Raw genomic sequence first — 20,989 nt, 5'->3', positions numbered from 1 at the left:
AAAGGTCTCTGGACTGAATCTCCACACATCATTGAAGGTCTGGTTACCGTTGCAGCCACCAAATATGTACAGCTCTCCATTGTAGGTAAATGCTGAATGGCAACAGCGTCCTTCTGGTAGAAGCTGTGCAGAAGGTGTTCTCATCCAGTCGTTGGTCTCTGTGTCAAACACTCTGAGGCTGTTGTAGAGCCCCTGGTCCCCGCAGTCCTCAAATACAAACATCTTTGTCCCGATGATGGTAGCAGAGTGACGTGATGAAGCAGGCAGTGGAGTTCCTCTGGTGTTAATTAAAGACCAGACCATTGTGCTGGTGTCCAACTTGTACATGTCATTAGTGTATCTAGTCAGCTTGGTGGATCCTCCATGGATAAACATGACCTTCTCCAACACACAGGCTGAGTGGTAGTCCCTCTCCTCTGGAACAGTCCCAGAAACCCTGGGTTTGAACCATCCGTGGGCATCGACATCAAATGCATAAAGCACATTGCAGTAAGGAACACCTCCCCAGATGTATACTGTATCTTCAACCAACACAGCTGTGTGGCCGTAGCGCCAGGATGGAACCTCTAGGTGGCGTCCTCCTCTTCCGGGTTCCACTGGAGGTAACTTCTTCCAGTATGAAGACACAGTGTTGAAGACATGGACATCCATCTGTTCCATGTTGTTGATCCATCCAATACAGTAGCCTCCAAAGGAATACAATTTGTTCCTCACTGCTACAGCAGCATGAGAGGATCGCTTTGGTCCTCCTGCTTTGGAAACGGTCCAAGACAACGTCTGTCTGTCTGTCTGTCTGTCTGTCTGTCTGTCTGTCTCGACGTCTACAGTCATTTTCAACATGGTGCATCATCGTATATCTTCTGGTGTGACATCATACGTGACACAAACTGTTGCCATGCATGCCTTAACGACGCCAATTTGTGCATCTGCACCCTTTGACCGTCTTTAAAACCTGTTCATTCACACGTATGCCGTGCCTTACCCGCAAGCATTAACTATTATCCGTGAATTACGCATTTAGGAGCTTCTACTGTGCGTAAACGGTATGTTGCGGCCACTACACCCACTATACATTATGCCGACACCGTTATTTGCGGGTGGAGGTGTGTCTGTAGGCGTGTAGATGCGCTTTCCCTATTATATTATTGATATCTTATGCACACAGGTTTAGGACAATGGAAAGTGCCTCTTCAAACCACCCGCGATGCGAATGCGTTAGATAAAAGAATCCTGAGTTGGAGCTGCCTCGACACAGAACAGCTCAGACGTCTCGTTCTGTCTTAATTCTCCAAAAATCTCTCGAGCTAAAAGGTTTGGGAACCACTGCCATGTTGTTGGTGTCTGTGTGTGTGTGTTCTGATGTTTGGGCTGGTGTAGTGTCGCCTACCTGCCAGTCATCCTGTGTGGCCCCCTCCATTAGCAATAGAGTGCCATGGCTAAGAGGAACTCGGATCCTTTCCACATAGGTATAGTCGCCATTCTCCTCCTGTGTGGCACATACACATAAATGCTAGCTAATAACACCTTTCACTAATGAAAAATAACAGTACGTTCATTAACTTAGAGACATAAGCTCAGACAGATACCAAGTTAGAAAACAATTTAGGCATTTGGCACACACTCTTAATCCAGAGCAATTTACAGTAAGAAAGAACACCACATGGTAATACAACAAATACATAGAAATAGTCATCAAGGATCATAAGTATTAAGCCTTTGCATACGCCTGCAAGGTCGTCGGGGCTAGGGCAAGTGCTACGGCAAGTGCTGTGGGCTAAGGTGGAGTCTGAAGGTGAGTTTTCAGACTACAGTGGAAGATTGGGAGCGAACATAATGGAAAGTGCTTTTCTAAGACAGCGCTAAAGCCAAAATCGAGGTAAAAAGAATGGTCAATAGCTCAGCCCTTATTCAAATACACACCTGTAGTATCTGAAAATTCTAAACCCTATAGGCCTATTCATAGAATCATAGTCCAGTTTTTGGTGTTTTCCAAAACAGTTGTTAGTAAAAATTTGATGTTGTTGTGTGAGCGCCGGTGACCACCGCAACGTGACGTCATGGTGTAGTTTTTGGTGGTCACCTCTTCACCAAAAACTGGACTATGAATAGGCCTTTAACCCGGCTCCACGCCTCCCTGTGTCTCCTCACCCACCGGTGGAGGCTGCTTACGGAGGCTGAACACTCGGGTGTCTCCCAGGCTGAGGGAGGCGATGGCTGGCATGGAGCCCAGCGACGCCTCGTCGTCGCTATGCCAGCCGATGCTGTCGCGCCCGTCCCGGTACAGGTTGCACAGCAGTGAGTTGAAGCTCCGCCCACTTGCCTGCTCCACCTCGCAGCGCAGCGTAGACAGCAATGGATGCCACTAGGTAGAAAGAGAGAGTGTCTAGGAAAAAAAGAGTCCGGCCACCAATAGTCAACCTATTGCAATGAATGACAAAGTGGGTTCTGGAACAAAGGTACACCAGTGGTGTAAAGTAACTAAGCACAAGTTCAATTTTGAGATATTTTTACTTTACTGGAGTACTTTAAAATGTCAGTACCGGTACTTTTATTGTCTCCACCAGGCCGAAGGCATGGGGAGAGAGTATGTTTTGCACTCCGTCCGTGTGTGTGTGTGTCCGTCCGTGTGTCCTTCCGTCCGTCCGTTACCAGCTAATCTCCGGCACCGTTAACCCGGTCGATGCCAAACTTTGCACACACACTCCCTGGATGCCAACGATGAACCTCTGCCCCGCATTTTCCAGAACGGCCTGTTATAGCGCCACCATGAGGCAGCTTTTCACATTGTTTACCTAAAACTGCACCGATCTGCGTGAAACGTTGCATGCACACTCCCTAGAGGCCAAGGACAAACCTTTGACCTGCATTTTCCACATCTGCCTTTTATAGCGCCACCAGGAGGCCGAATTTTGTAAAACACATTTTTGGATATTACTCCTCCAGATTCTGTCCAAAAATCTCAAAAATCGTTACACAGTATCTCTATGGTCATGTGCTCAAGTCGGATCTGTCCGATATTTCATATTCCATCCTAATTGGCTATAATTGGCTTTCACAGTTTGCAAGATTGCCCCGTTTTGAACAAAAGCCTCAAATCATGAACGCAGCATGCAATTTACGTCAAATCTTTCACACATTTTCTTACTAGGCTGAGGAATATATCCCACCCTTTTCACATTGGCCTGTTATAGCGCCACCAACAGGTTGATTTTTGCAAAACACATTATTGGAACAAAATGCCTCAAATCATCCAATTGCCATCAAAGGCAAACATATTACTTATTTATATTACTCCTAAACATTTTGCCAAACATCTCACACAGTCCTATCCTCCTGGTGGAGACCTGTGCCCAGAAGGGCACTTTTTCTAGTTTCCACTATATCTCTAATCTCAGAGGTACATTTTCAGTAGTAGGTGGATTTCTTTAGGGGTAGGTTCATTTTAAAAAGCCGTTTATATTTTGTGGGTTGGAAAAGTGAAAATATGTTAGATGTAATGTAACATGTATTTTTTTAAATTTTTTATCCCATGATTTTGTAACCCATTTTTCACCCCTGTGTCAATTATCTAATGTGATCCTGGGCTCTACACACCCTCCGCCAACCTAGTCCCCATATATGGGGGACATGGGGAGAGCAACGGACTTGAACTCATGCTTCCTTCATGCCTGAGTGTCCAAGTTGCTCCTTTACACCTGACAGGGGGGAGTTTCCCTGTTTGGACATAGCGCATGGAAGGAACACGTTATTCCAACCAGTTCCTTTCCCCTCCATCAGGCACCCAGGCTGGCCAGGGGGAGGCAGTTTAGAGACTAGGATTACTGCATGTTTTTTGTGAGGGTACCTACCCTAGGGGACACGGGGAGAACATGCAACATGTATTTTAGCTGTGCATTGACTACCATGGTGGACTAAGTGAGAATATGTTAGATGTAATGTAACATGTATTTTACCTGGGCATTGACTACCATGGTGGACTAAGTGAGAATATGTTAGATGTAATGTAACATGTATTTTACCTGGGCATTGGCTACCATGGTGGACTAAGTGAGAATATGTTAGATGTAATGTAACATGTATTTTACCTGGGCATTGACTACCATGGTGGACTAAGTGAGAATATGTTAGCTGTAATGTAACATGTATTTTACCTGGGCATTGACTACCATGGTGGACTAAGTGAGAATATGTTAGCTGTAATGTAACATGTATTTTACCTGGGCATTGGCTACCATGGTGGACTAAGTGAGAATATGTTAGATGTAATGTAACATGTATTTTACCTGGGCATTGGCTACCATGGTGGACTGAGAATATGTGTAGGGCAACTCCCCATACCAGCAGGTTAATCTGGGCTCCTGGTAGGCCTCACCTGGAACAGCACACACGTAATTCATTCAATGATCTGGAAGTTCTCAGATAGGAAGGAAGGAAGGAAGTGGGGAATGAATGCAACGTGTTTGTAGATGAAGCGGTTCAGCAGGGAAGATGCACTTTATGGCTTGTTTCACTTCACATTTGAACTATAGAGGCCTACAAGACTGTAATATATGTCTTCATACATGCGACAAGACAAAATGTGCTCAGCACAGATTCCAAAATTAGCTGCAAGCAGCCTATTGTAAATTATATTCTACTTCCATGTTGCTTGTGATCACAACCAGTCCATGTGTCCGCGCACGCACACGCGTGCACGCATACGCACGCACGCGCGCGCGCACACACACACACACACACACACACACACGGTTAGTTCTCTCAGACACCCCTGGTCTGACTCTGAACATGGTGTTGTTTTCATTGGATGGCAAATAAAGTTCTAAGCATTTATGTCAGACCTACAGTTGGAGGCCATCCATATTGTCCCTTTCTTTTTGCTGAGGTTTGCGTGATCTGCGCAAAAGGACAGTTAACCCATTTTGGGCGGGAACCCCTTTTGGTGTTTTAAACATTATGTTATAATTTAGCTATTGAAAAATAGCAGATCTACAAGCTCATAGCGCGCCACCGAGTGGCGCGCTACGAGCTTGTAGGTCTGCTATTTTTGAAAAATCGTGAAAATATTTATTTCAGAAAACAGAGGATTTAGAAGGATTTTTTAAAATTTTGAGGTCAGGCCTAAATGGGTCAAATGCTAAGGGACAATATCGGTGGCACCCAACTGTACGCACCATGAAGGGCTCCAAATTGTAATGAAAGGAATGGGACAGCACTTTGAAGATGAGTCTGCCATTCATGACACTGTGCCTCACTTTTAAAACGACACTGTCCTTACAGTCAGTGCTTTAAACATTATACAACATAGAAAAGGTGTGGTAAAGCCGAGGCTTTATTAAGCCTACCCTGGGGTTGTAATATTATTCATTATAAATTTCATTTCCATATTATTTTACTTTTCTCATTAGTCATTTCTCATCTTGTTACTATTATTATTAAATATATAGCCTATATATCCTTCCATTCTGTCTCCCTTTGAGAACAGTGACAAAGCACTATTGTTTATTGACATTCTGACCGCGATTCAGAACTAATTTGAACACTTAAATGATTGACGTTTGAGGGTTGCCCTCATTCCCCTGGTAACGCTATGAATTGTGGGAAATTCCTTTGCCAAAGTCAGCATCGATGCCGACTTATGGAAAGGGTGCATAAAGGGGCGGGGCTGAGCCCTCACTGATTTACCGATTTCAAATGGGACAGCTCTCAAGCCCTCGCAGACTTCACGCGCACCTAAGTCAGGGAGGGCTCAGTTAGTCAGCAAGGGAGCGGATTGGAATTGGGCCATTGTCTCAACACAATCATTCCCGGGATTCCTTCAAAATAGGAGCTCTGGGGTGCCAGAAAGACATGGCCGCGTATGTGTCGGTTGGATTCCCTATGACGTTTCCAGACGTCCTATGGATGGGATGTGTTAAGACAGCCCTCCCCCTCTCCACAAGGATGAGCACTGCACTAAAGCAATAAAAGCATTATGGTCATTGTAGGAATTCAGCAATCCAGTCAAACCCTAGTCAAACACACAGACTACATTATTTTTCTGGCCATAGGGTGCAAATTTCAAATTGTGCTACTGTTGTTATCTACTACAAATACTATAAACATTGAGTGACTGCAGTTTCTTCCAGCAGTGAAATGTCCCTTTAGTAAAACATGCGAGTAACTTTTCCACCACCGTAATTCCGTAAAGGATGATGGTGGTGTGTTTAGTGTATTAGACCAATCCTAATCTGTTCATCTGTTCCTTGAAGGAGGAACGTAAACAGTCCATGTGCCCTGCAGTCTCTCCAACTCTCTCTCTCAGTCACTCTGCTTCCCCTGCAGTCTCTCCAACTCTCTCTCTCAGTCACCCTGCTTCCCATCGCACTGTGCTTTGCTCTCGTACTCCCTTTACAACGAATGTCTCTCATTGTCATCCTGAACGCATTTCTCTTCTGCTTCAAAATATAAATATTTAGTCATCCCAGCATTTTGGCAGACATATGGGACGTGGAGAAATGGCCGCTTCAGTTTCACTTTGTGTACCTCCGCATGGCTCCAACTCACTCACTCCCTGTGTCTTTCTGCCTTTCTCTGGAATCTCTTTCAATTCATTTGAGCTGTAATTGTGTGTACTGTTGCCAAAGAAAGCAATAAAAGGACAAGTTTGGGGTCTACCTGATGTTGCATTCAAAATATTTATAGCCCCCTCCCACACAAACGAACAAGGGCAAAAACATAGTTTTCGCCTTCCGGCCTGACCGCCCTGGGGAGGGCAATCACAATGGGATAATGCTGCCGATTGTGTGACTTGATTCTGCCTGTCTGGGAATTCATATTGTGCCATTTCTTTGTCTTTTTGGATTAGTTTTGAATACATGGATGATTTTCCTGGACAGCCAATTACACATCCTTTGACATTTTGGCGCGCAAATATATCTACGTTCTTGTATAAAGGAGAAATGGTTTCTTTGTTCTAAGTCTATCTGCACGTGTCTGCTTGAAACGTCTCTTTCTCTCCGTCTCTGCATCTCTCTTTCTTTCTACCTCCCTGCCTGCCTCTAAGCCCTCTTCCTAGAACCAATATTTGGAAAAGAATAGTGTTTTGCCAAAGGCTTGGTATGGGGACACGATGTAGCCAAAACACTGTTATGGCTGTAACACAGGCCCCTGGCTTTTTATGGTGCTGGGCAATTCAGGGGAGCCAGGGATAAATATTTACTCAGCCTCTGAGTTTTCATTTGAGGGGAAAAAGCTGCACTCTTCACATAAAAAGATGTTATCAAGGAGAAAAACATCAACATGGCCATTGGTGGAGATCTATTCAAACTCTGGGTGGAAAAACTGACTTACTGTTTTGGAGAGTAGGAGAGAGATCAGCGAAAACAGATAAAGAGGGAGGAGGATGCAGTAGACTAGTACAGGGGTTCTCAACGTTTTTGGCCAGGGACCCCCGGAAATGCTTTGGCAATGTCTCGGGACCCCCACCCCGCCCCCTCCCGACCCCCAATATAAATTGACTGCTACAATAACCTTAAACCATTTTGGGCGGGAACCCCTTTTGGTGTTTTAAGCATTGTTATAATTTAGCTATTGAAAAATAGCAGATCTACAAGCTCATAGCGCGCCACCGAGTGGCGCGCTACGAGCTTGTTTTTTTTTTTTTGAAATAATTTGGGGACCCCCTAAAATAATTTGGCGACCCCCCGAGGGGTCGCGACCCACGGGTTGAGAACCCCTGGACTAGTAGAGTGTATGTGGCAAGATAATGGGTGAAGGAGTCAGTACAGAGAGATGGTCTGAGAAAGACCAACCTGGAGAAATGACTAGGGCTGTCATTATTACAATTTCAAGTTGACGATTACGGTAATTGTCACACAAATAATTGTGATTAATAATAATAAAGATTTAATTGTGTTTTTGACGTTATATATATTGGAACATATAAATAAATAATACATTTCGGTTTGCCTGGTAATCAAAAAATGCACAGGGCAGATATAACAACATTTAAATATATAAAGAAATGACTAATTGTTTTACCTTTAACTTAACCCATTCAGGACAGGAAACTCTTTTGGAGTTGTAAGTAGTATGTTATACTTTCTGCTATTGAAAAATTGCAGATCTACAAGCTCATAGTGCTGCACCGAGTGCCGTGCTACGGCTTGTAGATGTGCTATTTTTGAAAAATTGTGAAAATGTGGCGCAAATATTTGAATATATATTCTTTCAGAGTGAACGTTTTTTAACTCAAATCTTTGCTTCCGGGGGGGTCTCGACTGGAACAACATGGGGGTCGGCTGCCAATTACATATATTTCTGGGGGTCCTTGACATGAAAATGTTTGAGAACCACTCACATAGAAACATAGGGTTTTTCAGAATGTCAGGATTTAGAAGACATTTGTAGAATCGTCCTCAGGTCTAAATGGGTTTAAAAAGGGGGAATAAAATGTAAAAATAACTGAAATAGCAGATTCACAAGCTTACAAAGCGTCACAAAGTGATGCGTTGTAGATCAGCTATTTCCGCGTTTTTGAAATGTATGAAGATTTTTCAACATGGAAATGACAAAAAAATGTGATTATCTCAAATAATTGTGATTAAACGATTATGTAATAATTGTGACAGGCCTAGATATGACTTCAAATCAATATTAATCAATATTAATTTCTCTTAATATTAATTAAGAGAAAATCCACCAGGTCAGTGACGTGGACTCCGTGGGGGCGGCAGGGCTCCAGCCCCCATGAGGAATTAGACCTGAATATATTCGCCTCGGCACGTCCTGTTTGTACCGCGCCAGGTCGCACCGCGCCCGTTCGCGCAATTCTCGTCTTTGCATTGACTTTGCATGCAATCTCGCCGCTCTAACCATCCAAGTCTGAACGCACCTTAACACATTTTGTGCCCAAAACGTCTGTGGACGTCCTGGGTATTACCGCACGTGCATAGCCCAAGACGTCTGTGGACGTCTTTGAAAAAAAAAATATATATATATATATTTTTATTTATTTTTTATTATTTTTTTATTAAAAAAAAATCAGAAAAATCAAAACACTTTTTTTTTTTTTTTTTTAACACGTGGTGCCAAAGTTTGTGTTTTCGCCATTTAGAATGCATTTGGCGTTTAAATTAAATAACTCAGAAACTATAAAACATTTCAAAGTAAAAAGTTCCAGCATGTGTCTCCACAGTCAGCTGAATTATAAAAAATGTGAATGGATTTTCTAGGTGAAAGTGATTTTGGGCAGTTTTGCGTGGGCTCTCAATGTGTTAACACCTCTTTTGTCCTCACTGTCCGGGGCGGGGGGTGGGCCGCGTTGCCTGTCCCCTTGTACACATGCAGATCAGGCATTCAAATGCTAATCGGGTGGCTTGTTTTCACCTGCCAGGTAGGGTATGCATACAGTACTGTACTCTGCTTAGGCTACTTGTTCACAATGAAACCACCACCTGCTGGTGGTGGTTACTGTATGAACACCCTGGCTGGCAACAGCGATGCCAGCCTGCTGTTGAAACCTGCCGCCCGCCGACCCAGCGACAGAACACAGAACCTGCCGAGGCGGACAGAACTAGTGTCTGTCTACATTCACTGCACCGCACAGCGCACATGTCCTGAATTTAGTTATGCAGGATGTTGTCCACAACATCAAAGAGTGTCAGGATGTCATGGTAACTGATCAGAAATTCACCAAAGCGACTAGCCTGCATGGTTTAAGGAGTACCACATGACTCAGTGCAATCATGGCATTTAAACATGCTCTTCTGTTTATAATCTAAACACTGACACAAATAAGTGCTTAGAACAAAGAAAAGATAGGGGGCTAAGCCCCTGCCTTTTTGACCGTCGGAGAAAAGTATCCTCAATCCTCTCCGTCCTGAACTGCATGTTAAAACAATTCCCCTCTCGGCTCTCGCCCCTCTGAGGCTCTGAGTCTGAACCTGGCCGTCATCAGCACAATGAGCGCATCTGCATTAAATCTTTCTTAATTGAGTGTGTGACCGTGCAGGCGTGCACAGTGCGCACACACAGAATTATAGGATCTACAAGCTCACAATGCGCCACCTGCTATTTTGGGTGTGCGGTACCGCCGCCGAGAGCTACACTGCTGCAGTGTGCGCACAACCCAAACGAGTGAAGTGAACCGCTCTGAGACAGATAGGCGGCGGCCTATGTCATGTCACGTATGTGTATAAGTGTTGGGCTTAAGTTATATATGTTCATTTGAGGGACCGTCACGGCGTCACCTCTCTCTCTCTCTCTGTCAGTCACTTCTAGGCAATCAAGCAAATGCGATTATGCATGCGATGCAAATGATGCAATAGCCTACTTAATATTAATAGCAGTAAAGCAAGCAACTGCTCATTTTACTTTGATAACCAGTACTTTGGGCTGCAGGACAGACTGGTTGGGTCATTTCCTATAGTGTTTAAAATGAGATATTCCTCTAAATCTGGGTATATGTAAAAGAAAAATAAAGGTGCCTCCTCCCCTCTCTCGAAAGCAACTGAACTTGCTGTTTTTTTTGTTTTTACGGGCCGTGGGGCGGGCGGGTTGTTGATTAATATATTGTTTTGCGGGGCAGGTTGGTGCGCAATGGTGCGGGCTGGCTCCCGTGGCGGGACGGGACGGGCGGGGTTATGCAAAAAAGCCGGCCCGCGCAACACTAACGTACAGGTCTAGTAATAATAATAATTAAATAATAATAATAATAATAATAATCGGGAGGCCCCTGGAGGCTCGAGGCCCGTTTCAATTGAAACATAAGGCCGCCACTGAGACTATCTACAGTGAAATAAATAATTGTGGGTCGCTGCAAGTAACACTACTGTAATATTTTACAGGGTAAAGTTTGGCACCTAACTACTCCTACACACTTTTACTTTTAAAATATAAACTCAATTCAAACTTTGACATGTTCAGCTTACTGTGGAATCGTGTGGGTGTACATGAATATTTGAAATGTTCTGTTGTTTTTTTAGATAAGGGTAGCAACAGCAAGAAGAAGTCTATATCTTTTTCAAATATGCTCTTGTAAACCAGATTGGGGAGCCCAGGGAGTCAGATTATGCCAGGATTCGATCCCATGACATTGTGGTTCAGAGACATTTGCATTTCCTTTATTGAGCTACCCAGACACAAGAAACACGGTAGATTAACATTCCATGAACGTGCAATTTTTACACTACAGATATATTTCTTTACATCACCAAGTTCACACGGGTCTGCTCTCCGATTTAATCCAAATATCTAAGCTGTGTGACGTATCCATTTTGAGTTAAGACCATTAAAATGTCCCTGCACTGTAGCAATTAGCACAGCTGGTGATGTCATTGCAAAGTAACTAAGTACATTTACTCTATTACTATACAAGTGCTTACAATGCAGAGTACCATTTTGAGGTGCTTTTACTTTACTTTTACTTTACCATTTGTACTACTTCTACTCGGGGGCGGAAGTGGCTCACGGCCCGGAGCCAGAGCCAGAACCATGAGGTTCCCAGTTCGATCCCGGGCTCCCCCAAAGATAGTGTTGAAGTGTCCTTGAGCAAGACACTGAGCTCCTAATTGCTCCCGATGTGTAGGTTGGTGCCTTGCATGGTTTCCTATGTCACCATTTATTTACTCCACTACAATTACAGCATTTGACAGCTTTAGTTTATTCTTACTTTGCAGATTTTATTAATACAAAACCTACAGTAACCACATACAGCCAATCTAATGACTTGTTATGAGCTTGTAGATCTGCTATTTTCTGAAAATTTGAGTACTTGGTACTCAAAGTATATTTTGATGCTAAGATGTCAATCATGTACCAATCAAAGTCACTGGATTGGTTTAAAGATGGGGACTCAATGTTGTTTTTTTGTTTTTTTTGAGGGGCACAAGGCCAAACGTCCTTTGTGGCCTGCCTGAACTCCAATTGGTTTTACAGTATAAGCATTAAGCATTTTGGACATTAAATAAAAAGCTCTTGAACCAGCAAGTGACAGTGTGCGGGTCTCCCTCCCTCTCTACATGTCTGCAGTCTGCTGCTGTGTCGCCGACGCACCTGTTGTCATTATAGTAGGTCGAGTGTGCGGAGGTCTTCCCTTCAAAAAGTTTTACAGTTTAAGAAAACAATCAGTGTGATAGTAATTTCCTCTACATAGCAGAATGCTCTGATGTTTCATGTTGGAGAACATTGCCAAGTCACAGCACAAAGCAGATTTGTAATGAATTTTCAACGTTTTTCATTTGCATAATTACAATTATTTCCCCCACCTTGTCGTTGGTTGGTTTTCTGGGACCAGGGCAGCTCTGCTAACAGTTTGCTGAACATCCAATCAGCTTCTTCTGGAGGCAAAAAACCAGGGAGCAGACGCAGTCTGGAAAACACACGCACGCAAGCACAAGTTTCTCATTGGCCTATTACCAGAGTAGTTGGGTTACAGCAATATAATCTCAACAAAACATGTGCATAAATACACAGTAACAAGAGTCCAAAGCATGTACGACAAATGGTTATGTTTGTGTAATATTAAACTATTTACATATAGAACTAGAAAAAGTGCCCTTCTGGGCCCAGGTCTCCACCAGGAGGATAGGAGTGCGTGTGATGTTTGGCAAAATGTTTAGGAGTAATATAAACATGTGTGTGTGTGTGTGTGTGTGTGTGTGTGTGTGTGTGTGTGTGTGTGTGTGTGTGTGTGTGTGTGTGTGTGTCGCGACTTGGCCTGTTGTAGCGCCATCATGACGCTGATTTGAAAACTGTCAAGTGGCATTTCTTCCTCAGCCTAGTGGAATATGCATGCACAGTTTCACAGCAATCGGACTCTGTGTTGAGGAGATTTGTACAAAACGGGTACAAAGCGGGCTACTCCTGAAAACTTCAGGATGGATTATGAGAAATCAAACAAACCCGTCTTGATCACATGACTATGGAGAGCATGTGTAACGATTTGCATGAAATTTGGTAATATTAGAAAATGTGTTTTACATAATGTCGACCTCCTGGTGGCGCTATAAAGAGCAGATGTGAAAAATTCCAGGCAAAGGTTTTTCCTTGGCCTCTAGGGAGTGTGCATACAAAGTTTTACACAGATCCATGCAGTTAGAGTTGAAAACACTAATCGGCCAGTTATAGCGCCACCATGAGGCCGAGTTGAAAATGTTCCAGTGGTATTTCTTCCTCTGCCTAGTGGGAATGTGCGTGCACAATTTCACGGAAATCACACGACGTGTTCATGATTTGCGGCATTTTGTTTGAAACTGAGCACTCTTGCAAACTTTGGAAGCCAATATTAGCCTATCAGGATGGAGTCTGAAAAATCTGAAAGACCCGTTTCGTTGAATGGCTCTAGAGAGACTGTGTATCAATGTGCGTAATGTTTGGACAAAATCTGTAGGTGTACTGTCCAAAAAATGTTTTTGCACAAAGAGGCCTCCTGGTGACGCTATAAGAGGCCAATGTGAAAACCTCGGGGCAGAGGTTCTGCTGTGGCATTCAGAGATTGTGTGTGCAGAGTATGGCTGCGATCAAGCCAACGGTGCCGGAGATTAGCTGTCCACAGACTGACGGACACACGGACGGACGGACAGACACACAAACAAACAAACACACGGACGGAGTGCAAAACATACTCTCTCCCCATGCCTTCGGCCTGGTGGAGACAATGACAGCAACGGGTAAGTGAGGTCTCAACAGTTACCAGGGGAGTGACTGCCATCTAGTGGATTAAACATGCCACTTGGAGAGAGAACTACAAAACAACTTCAAAACCTGTATACCCCATATACTGAAGATATAATTTATGTGCACGGCAGTTTTGTGATCCATGTTCTAGATCAGGGGTTCTCAACGTTTTTGGCCGGGGACCCCCGGAAATGCTTTGGCAATGTCTCGGGACCCCCGCCCCGCCCCCTCCCGACCCCCAATATAAATTGACTGCTACAATAACCTTAAACCATTTTGGGCGGGAACCCCTTTTGGTGTTTTAAGCATTGTTATAATTTAGCTATTGAAAAATAGCAGATCTACAAGCTCATAGCGCCCCACTGAGTGGCGCGCTACGAGCTTGTAGGTCTGCTATTTTTGAAAAATCGTGAAAATAAAATTTAAAAGAAAATCTTTTTTATTTTTATTTTTTTGAAAATAATTTGGGGACCCCCTAAAATAATTTGGCGACCCCCCGAGGGGTCGCGACCCACGGGTTGAGAACCCCTGTTCTAGATAAATATAACCATGTGTACCGTTCATAACGCTACGCTGAAACAACAGGTCAGTTGTTGCCCAGTGTTGCATGGCATTGTGCCAATAGTGAAATAGGCAGTACTTGGAGGAAGCCATATATGGCGTCGTCATCCTGGACGGGTGGGGATGGATCAACATATGGAATGTCAGAACAGATCAGGTCCATATATGGAGATCTAAGGGTTTGAGGTCAGATGGCCGGCTCCATATATGCAGATCTAGGTGTCTTCTCTATGTATGGCTATCCAGGGTTTGATGAGGTCAGTGTCGTGATCTTCATATATGGAGACGGCCATATATGGAGCGTGTCACGAGGGGTGATGTACTGACAAGTTGTGACAACCATATATGGAGCGTGTCACGAGGCGTGACGGACGGACGGACTGACTGACTTGCAGGATTTCATAGTAATCTGCGACCTATGGTCGCAATAACTGTAGTGGGACAATTACCATCAGATGGATAGACTACAGTAATAGCATGGATCATATATAAAACATGACATCTGGAACAAGAAAAGAAATGTCATGCGAGAAAGAGCAAAGGCCCGAATTAATGTGTTATGAGTGAATATGCTTGTATGGTCAATTCAGGCACACGGTTTTTAAAACCCAAAGCAGGGTGCTATCAAACTGTATGCTCAGTTTTCAAAATGTACAGAATATGGATTGTAAACCTGTGCACAGCTTATTTACCTTTAAGGTATGAATATTTCACATAACGATATGTTTCCCCACAGCTCTGTAATGTAGACTGGACTCACCTGGACATTCCCGATGGGCCATGGCTGATCTCATGGTCCCCTGCCTGTCTGTGCAAAGCAAATACCATACATTCATTACATTAACACAACACATTAAAACTTATATGTGATGTATTCCAGTTCTCTATCTAATTATTGGACAGTATAAAGATGTTTATATTAATTTTGTATTCATCTTTACGGACCCAAATCATACCCTAGAAAGTACTTACATATATATAATTATAAATATTTATGAGAAAATGATATTGTCTTATAATATTTTTTATAATGAGTTATAAACATGGCATACATAGCAAGTTATGAAGTATTATAATACTTGATATTATAAGTCATTATAATAGTTTATAATGTGTTATGATTAAGCTTATAAAGTATAATGATTATTTATCAGCGCTTATAAATATAATTATACATGTTTATAAGTGTTCATAATGCGTGGGATGCATAGCAAGTGTTGCCAATTTTCTTTTTTTAAGTGTGTGGAAACTGGAAATAGTCAGGCCTTTTGCAAATCCACACGAAAAGCACAACTATATGTCTAATTGGTAGTGTAAAATAAATATATCAATTAAATAGATTTTGAATATGAATAATATATGACTGACAGATGAATACATCACTATTTATGCTAAATCTTATGGAGGTTATGGAGATATGAGAGCAATAAAAAGAATAATAAACATAAAGAGGTTACTTACTCTATCAACGTCTCTGGTGGGATATTTCTAACTGGCTGTGGTGAAGGAAAAAAGACAAAGATCCGTTAGCAGTTAGCTAGTATCTACTAAGTAAGACTATACCTTTATGCAAGGGATAGGTTATGAGAAAATAACCACCGTTTCTGCAGCTGAAGTACAGACATTTTTAGATACTGCCACCCCGTTGTTCATGTTGTATGTCTTTATATACTGAAAGCAGGCCTCTAGTAAGTAGAGGTTGACACAGGAGTGGATTTTCACTTCCATCCCATCCCACTCCCATATCTCCCAAGAGTAAAAAAAAAAATCACACCCGTGTGAAGTGAGGGGCGCTAATAATATAAGTCTAACTCATGTGGTTAGGTGATGTAATGGTGATGTTAAACAAACGGTGCCAACACAAACAATAAACGCCATTAACAATAAAGAGACAATATGGTGTAATGAGTTACATTATGACATACATTTTCCCTTCATTGTCAATGGCCTTTACAAAACAAACATTGAACTAAAGACAAACATTAAACCTGTGTATAGGAGGGGCTAGCGCCCCTCAAAAAAGAAAAAAATCCCATCCCGTCCCACTCCTGCAGAATGACAACCGATCCCATTCCGCCCACTCAAAATTACTCCCACTCCCATCCCGCTAATGCAAGTCAAGAGTATTGGCTCATTGAAAGAACTACAAATTAAGGAATTTGGAAAGATTTCGTTTTCCATGTTCTTATGTGCTCTCTACCTTGGCAGGTTGATGAAACTCAACGGTCCTCTGTCCACCTCCCCAGGAGCCAGCAGCCGGGATGGAGTTCACAGGAGGAGCAGCTGTTTGAGGAAATGATAGGACTCAAGACTTTGTTGGGTCAACACCCTAACATTATATAACATAATATTAAACAAAGGATATGGGATTAAACTGATAAAAGCATAGTGGGAAGAATTACTGTGTGTGAGTGTGTGCAGTAGTTGTATCTTTTAACACATTGTGTGCTGTGTGCATTTAATCACGTTATATTAAAACTGTTTTTTGGGCTAGGGAGTACACAGGACAAGAACATTTAAGTAATAATATTCATAACTAGAACTGCACTCTGTCGAGTGCCTACTAGCTTGCGCGTTGCACACAAGTGTGCGCAAGCAGAGTGCGCAAGTACGCTACGAACTTTCAAATCTCAGCCTCTCTGTGAAATATTGGTTTCAATATTGAGTTATTAGGTTTAGGTATTTCAGACCCCATAGGCCTTAAATCGCTCTGGATTAAGAGCGTCCGCTAAATGCCAAAATTGTAAATTGTAGAGGGGATTCCCCAGCTAAATTACTGAGATGAATAGATCTAACATTAGGACCTAAAACGCATATCAAACTGGGTGTCCTTGAAATTAAAAAGTGGTCTAATTAAATCAAGTGGTTCTCAAACTGTGGGTCGGGGCCCCCATCGGATTCCCAAATGATTTTGGGGGGTCTCGAGATGATTTGCAACAGTAAAGAAATCAACAAACTTATAATTGAAAATAGAATTCTCTCTCTCTCTCTCTCCCTTTCTTTCTCTCTGGTATATGAAATGTATATTTATTTGGTCATTCGATTGTTTTGAGGTCTCCTCCATCTGCTGTCAGTGCGTAGGCTATAAAGATAATGTCACCAGCTGAATGTGATTAACGGTTCATAAGATTGACGGGTGACAAGCTGAGAAAGGGGAAAAGCATGATATAGTTATTATAGTCTTTGGACACAGCATCTTTGTTAATGTCCTTATCTGACACTGACTGATTGATTGTATCGATCTCCATGATTATTCGTAAACAATTAAGAGAGACGAGTGTAGCCCAATAGACTGTGGCCTCAAGAAAAGGCTTTAGCCTGGTAGACGATTGTTGGAAAAGCCACAAGTTAGTTAGTTAACCTTAGTTAACATTTAGTACTGAGACCAGATTTTACAAAATGTCTTCTAAATCACAGTTAGCTGAAAAACCTGTTTCTATGTCAGTTGTTCTCAAACTATTTCATGTCAAGAACCCCAAAATATATATGTAATTGGCCGCGGACCCCCATCTCAAAATATGTTGTTTCAGGGACCTCCCAGATCGCAATGATTTGGGTTAAAAACGTTCCAAAAGAATATATATTGAAAGATTTGAGCCACATTTTCAAGATTTTTCAAAAATAGCAGATCTAGAAGCTTGGTGCCGCGCTACGAGCTTGTAGATTAATATATTAGTTTTAATATAAGAAAGAGGCAAACAATATTTATTGGGGGGGGGGGGGGGGGGTCCCAGTTAAAATAAGGTTGCACGGTGGCACAGTCGGTAGTGCCGTCGCCTCACAGCTAGAAGGTTCTGGGTTCTAACTAAACAGTTTTAGTTAGGAAATGTATTTATAACTGTATGTAAATGAAATGTTAAAAGTAAATAAAAGATAATAATAATAAAAAAAAAAAAGAAGGTTCTGGGTTCGATTCCCACTGGCCAACCAGGGTGCCTGATGGGAAAGAAGTGGAACTGTTAGTCGTATCATGTTCCTTCCTCCACGCGCAGAAGCAGCTTGGACTCCTCATGCATAGATGGAAGCATGAGGTCAGAGGAAGTGTAGCACCCAGGATTACATTAGATAATTGACACTGGGTGAAAAAATGTTTCATGGGATAAATATTTAATTCAAAAAGAGAAACACTGGTCTAACCTACCTGTTGGATGTGGCTGTTGTTTTGGCAGCTGTTTAGCCCATGAGCCCTGGACTCTGGCACGCTGGCGTTTATCCGACATTTTAGTCTCTCGAGACACTGTTGACTCAGAAAGCTAGAGGGCGCAGTTTTCCCTTTGTTTCGCAGATAGGTTCCCAGATTGATCCGACATCAAATCTAGTTAGAGAGGAACAACACAGGTGAGAATGGATGACGAGAGGACATCATTTCAACAACTGTGGTATTTTGGGGGATATACGGTGTTATTATACCAGTGGTTTTCAACCCTTTTCATATCAAGGCCCATTATTTATTCGGCATTTGAGCCACGGACAACCATTTCATGAGATTTAGCCTTTCCAGACCCAAGACGTGAGAATATTTCGTTCGTTATCGTTGGATAAGATTTTGTCCACATTTCATGCTGTATTGACGTGGTGTTTAACAATAATTTAACTCTTGAGAGAGTCTAGTCGCTCCGATTCTCCGGCTGATCTCCTTGTCCGTCCTCCCCTCACTCGTGAACAAGACCCTGAGATACTTGGAACTCCTTCACCTGGGGTAATGCCTCATTCCCTACCCGGACTGCACAATCCACCGGTTTCCTGCTGAGAACCATGGCCTCAGATTTGGAGACGCTGATCCTCATCCCAGTCGTAGACTTGGCTGCGAACCGGTCCAGTGAGAGCTGGAGGTCTTGGACCGATGGTGCCATCAGGACCACATCATCTTCAAAAAGCAGTGATGCAACCCTTAGCTCACCAAGCCGAATACCCTCTACGCCACGACTTCTCCTCTAGATCCTGTCCAAATGATCAATATTCTTCTACATTCTATAATTGTGTAGACGTCTTGTAAATGAAGTAATGCAGATGTTTAACGATAATTTAACTCTTGAGAGCACGGGTTCATTTGGTTTCATTTTACGCTCTCAAGACTTAAAGATTTATAGGCCTAAGGGTCTATTTGGTTACCAAGTCTCCATCATTTCGCTGCAGGGGACCACCTGGAACCGCCTCAAGGACCACTGGTGGTCCCCGGACCCCTGGTTGAAAACCACTGCTATAGACAGAAATGGAGAAACTGGGCAGAAATAACTCCTAGAAAATAAAAATGCCTCCATCTGTGTATTTACATAACAGTTATAGGAGGGTGATTTCTATTTTCTTTGAAAGCTCAAGGACTGGAGTGAAGCACATATCATTTTATAGTATGTACATTATAAATACGAATATGTGTCATGTTGAGTCCACCCTACATCCGTTTCATTGATTAAGATGTACTAGACTAGACAGAATAACATAATAAAAAACTAATTTAGTACAATTTAAATAAAACAATAATAGATCATAGCTGAGTAATATGATGTCATTATACTTTCACATACATGACGTGATATACCTAGGTAATATTACTGTGTGTATATATTTATGACATAAGTGCTAGGTCATGTATAACCCTAGCCCCTCTTGGAACCCTACGTTAAAGTTTTCTGAAACATCCAAATGTTTAACCTTTACGGGGGTCCCGAGAGGGGCTAGTATAACCCAAACCTTGGGCTAATGAAATTCCCAATAAAACACATTAATTAACTTTAAAGCTCAACACGTTTCACATAATGGACAGTGGCTCTGCACGTCTCCACGTTTGAGGGGATTCTAACCAATGTTGTTGTTGTCACGATTCACAAGCACATCTGGAAATTAGCAGTTTTAAAAGGGGGAGATTACTATTTATAAACCAAACCAACTACCACCTTCTGTGCTAACGCAGTAGCTCTGGTCCATAGCTCTAATGGTCTTAATGTAGCCCAAACATTTAGACTGTCGTAGAGGTTTTTTTCGATTCTGACGAAAAATGTTTGGGCTAGTCTTAATGCAACGGCAGCAAGAGCAGTAAGGCTATGGACCAGAGCTATGCTAACAGCTACAGCTATATTGGCTAGAAATTAACAAATAAGCTAAAATTCCAGATTGTCGGCGTCAACGTTTTATTATTTAGCTATAGTTTCACGACATTCATACATTACATTGCTTGGTGCTCACCCAGTAGCCGATTAAACAATCTAAAAGCACAAAGTAGTCTATTGACATGAGCTTTTGCTTTGACGCACGTCTGGTTTGAGCGCTACGCCAAAATAATTCCGACCAAGCACTGCAGCAGCAGTCATGGAAACATTTATATAATATGTTTCCGGGCTGTATGTGTGTGTATGTGTGTGTGTGTGTGTGTGTGTGTGTGTGTGTGTGTGTGTGTGTGTGCGCGCGCACGTGCGTGCGTGAGAGAGAGAGAGAGAGAGAGAGATATCTTTCCCATGCAATCACTGTATATGTTTCTTTTCCCTTTTTACCTCCTTTATGATGAATTCCTGTTCTGTTCTTTGGCTATATAGAAGTGTCTATTTGTTTTGATGAATTGAACAAGATGGACCCTCTTGTAAACAAGTGTAATTAATGCTTTATGGTGTCGTCCACTCACAGTTAACAGTTTTTGTATTGTGTTTGTGCTTGAAATGTACTGTAATTCTGCAAACTTAATAAACACTTCAATCAATCAAAAAAGCCTTCTCAAGCTGACACTTGTCTCATAGCTGTCAGCTGTCTATATTTGAATACATTTGAATCCAGCATTTAG

At 42.4% G+C, this 20,989-nt stretch overlaps 1 protein-coding gene across 1 annotated transcript in view; it reads right to left on the bottom strand.

Moving 5' to 3' along the window:
- The window catches only part of alkbh3 (alkB homolog 3, alpha-ketoglutarate dependent dioxygenase), a 28,585-nt gene extending 8,083 nt beyond the window's left edge, over window positions 1-20,502 (bottom strand). Inside the window, exons 1-9 of the mRNA XM_079501044.1 lie at window positions 20,401-20,502; window positions 18,359-18,532; window positions 16,418-16,500; window positions 15,679-15,713; window positions 14,978-15,025; window positions 12,246-12,349; window positions 4,284-4,372; window positions 2,153-2,362; window positions 1,388-1,486 (exon numbers count right to left, since the gene is read on the bottom strand). Of these exons, the coding sequence (XP_079357170.1) occupies window positions 1,388-1,486; window positions 2,153-2,362; window positions 4,284-4,372; window positions 12,246-12,349; window positions 14,978-15,025; window positions 15,679-15,713; window positions 16,418-16,500; window positions 18,359-18,437 (747 nt within the window). The 5' untranslated portion in view covers window positions 18,438-18,532; window positions 20,401-20,502. The remainder of the gene's footprint in view (window positions 1-1,387; window positions 1,487-2,152; window positions 2,363-4,283; window positions 4,373-12,245; window positions 12,350-14,977; window positions 15,026-15,678; window positions 15,714-16,417; window positions 16,501-18,358; window positions 18,533-20,400) is intronic.
- Between the last annotated feature and the right edge of the window lie 487 nt (window positions 20,503-20,989).

This window comes from Electrona antarctica (assembly GCF_951216825.1).
Source record: "Electrona antarctica genome assembly, chromosome: 5".
Classification (NCBI taxonomy): domain Eukaryota; kingdom Metazoa; phylum Chordata; class Actinopteri; order Myctophiformes; family Myctophidae; genus Electrona; species Electrona antarctica.
This window is presented reverse-complemented; position numbering and strand designations above follow the sequence as displayed.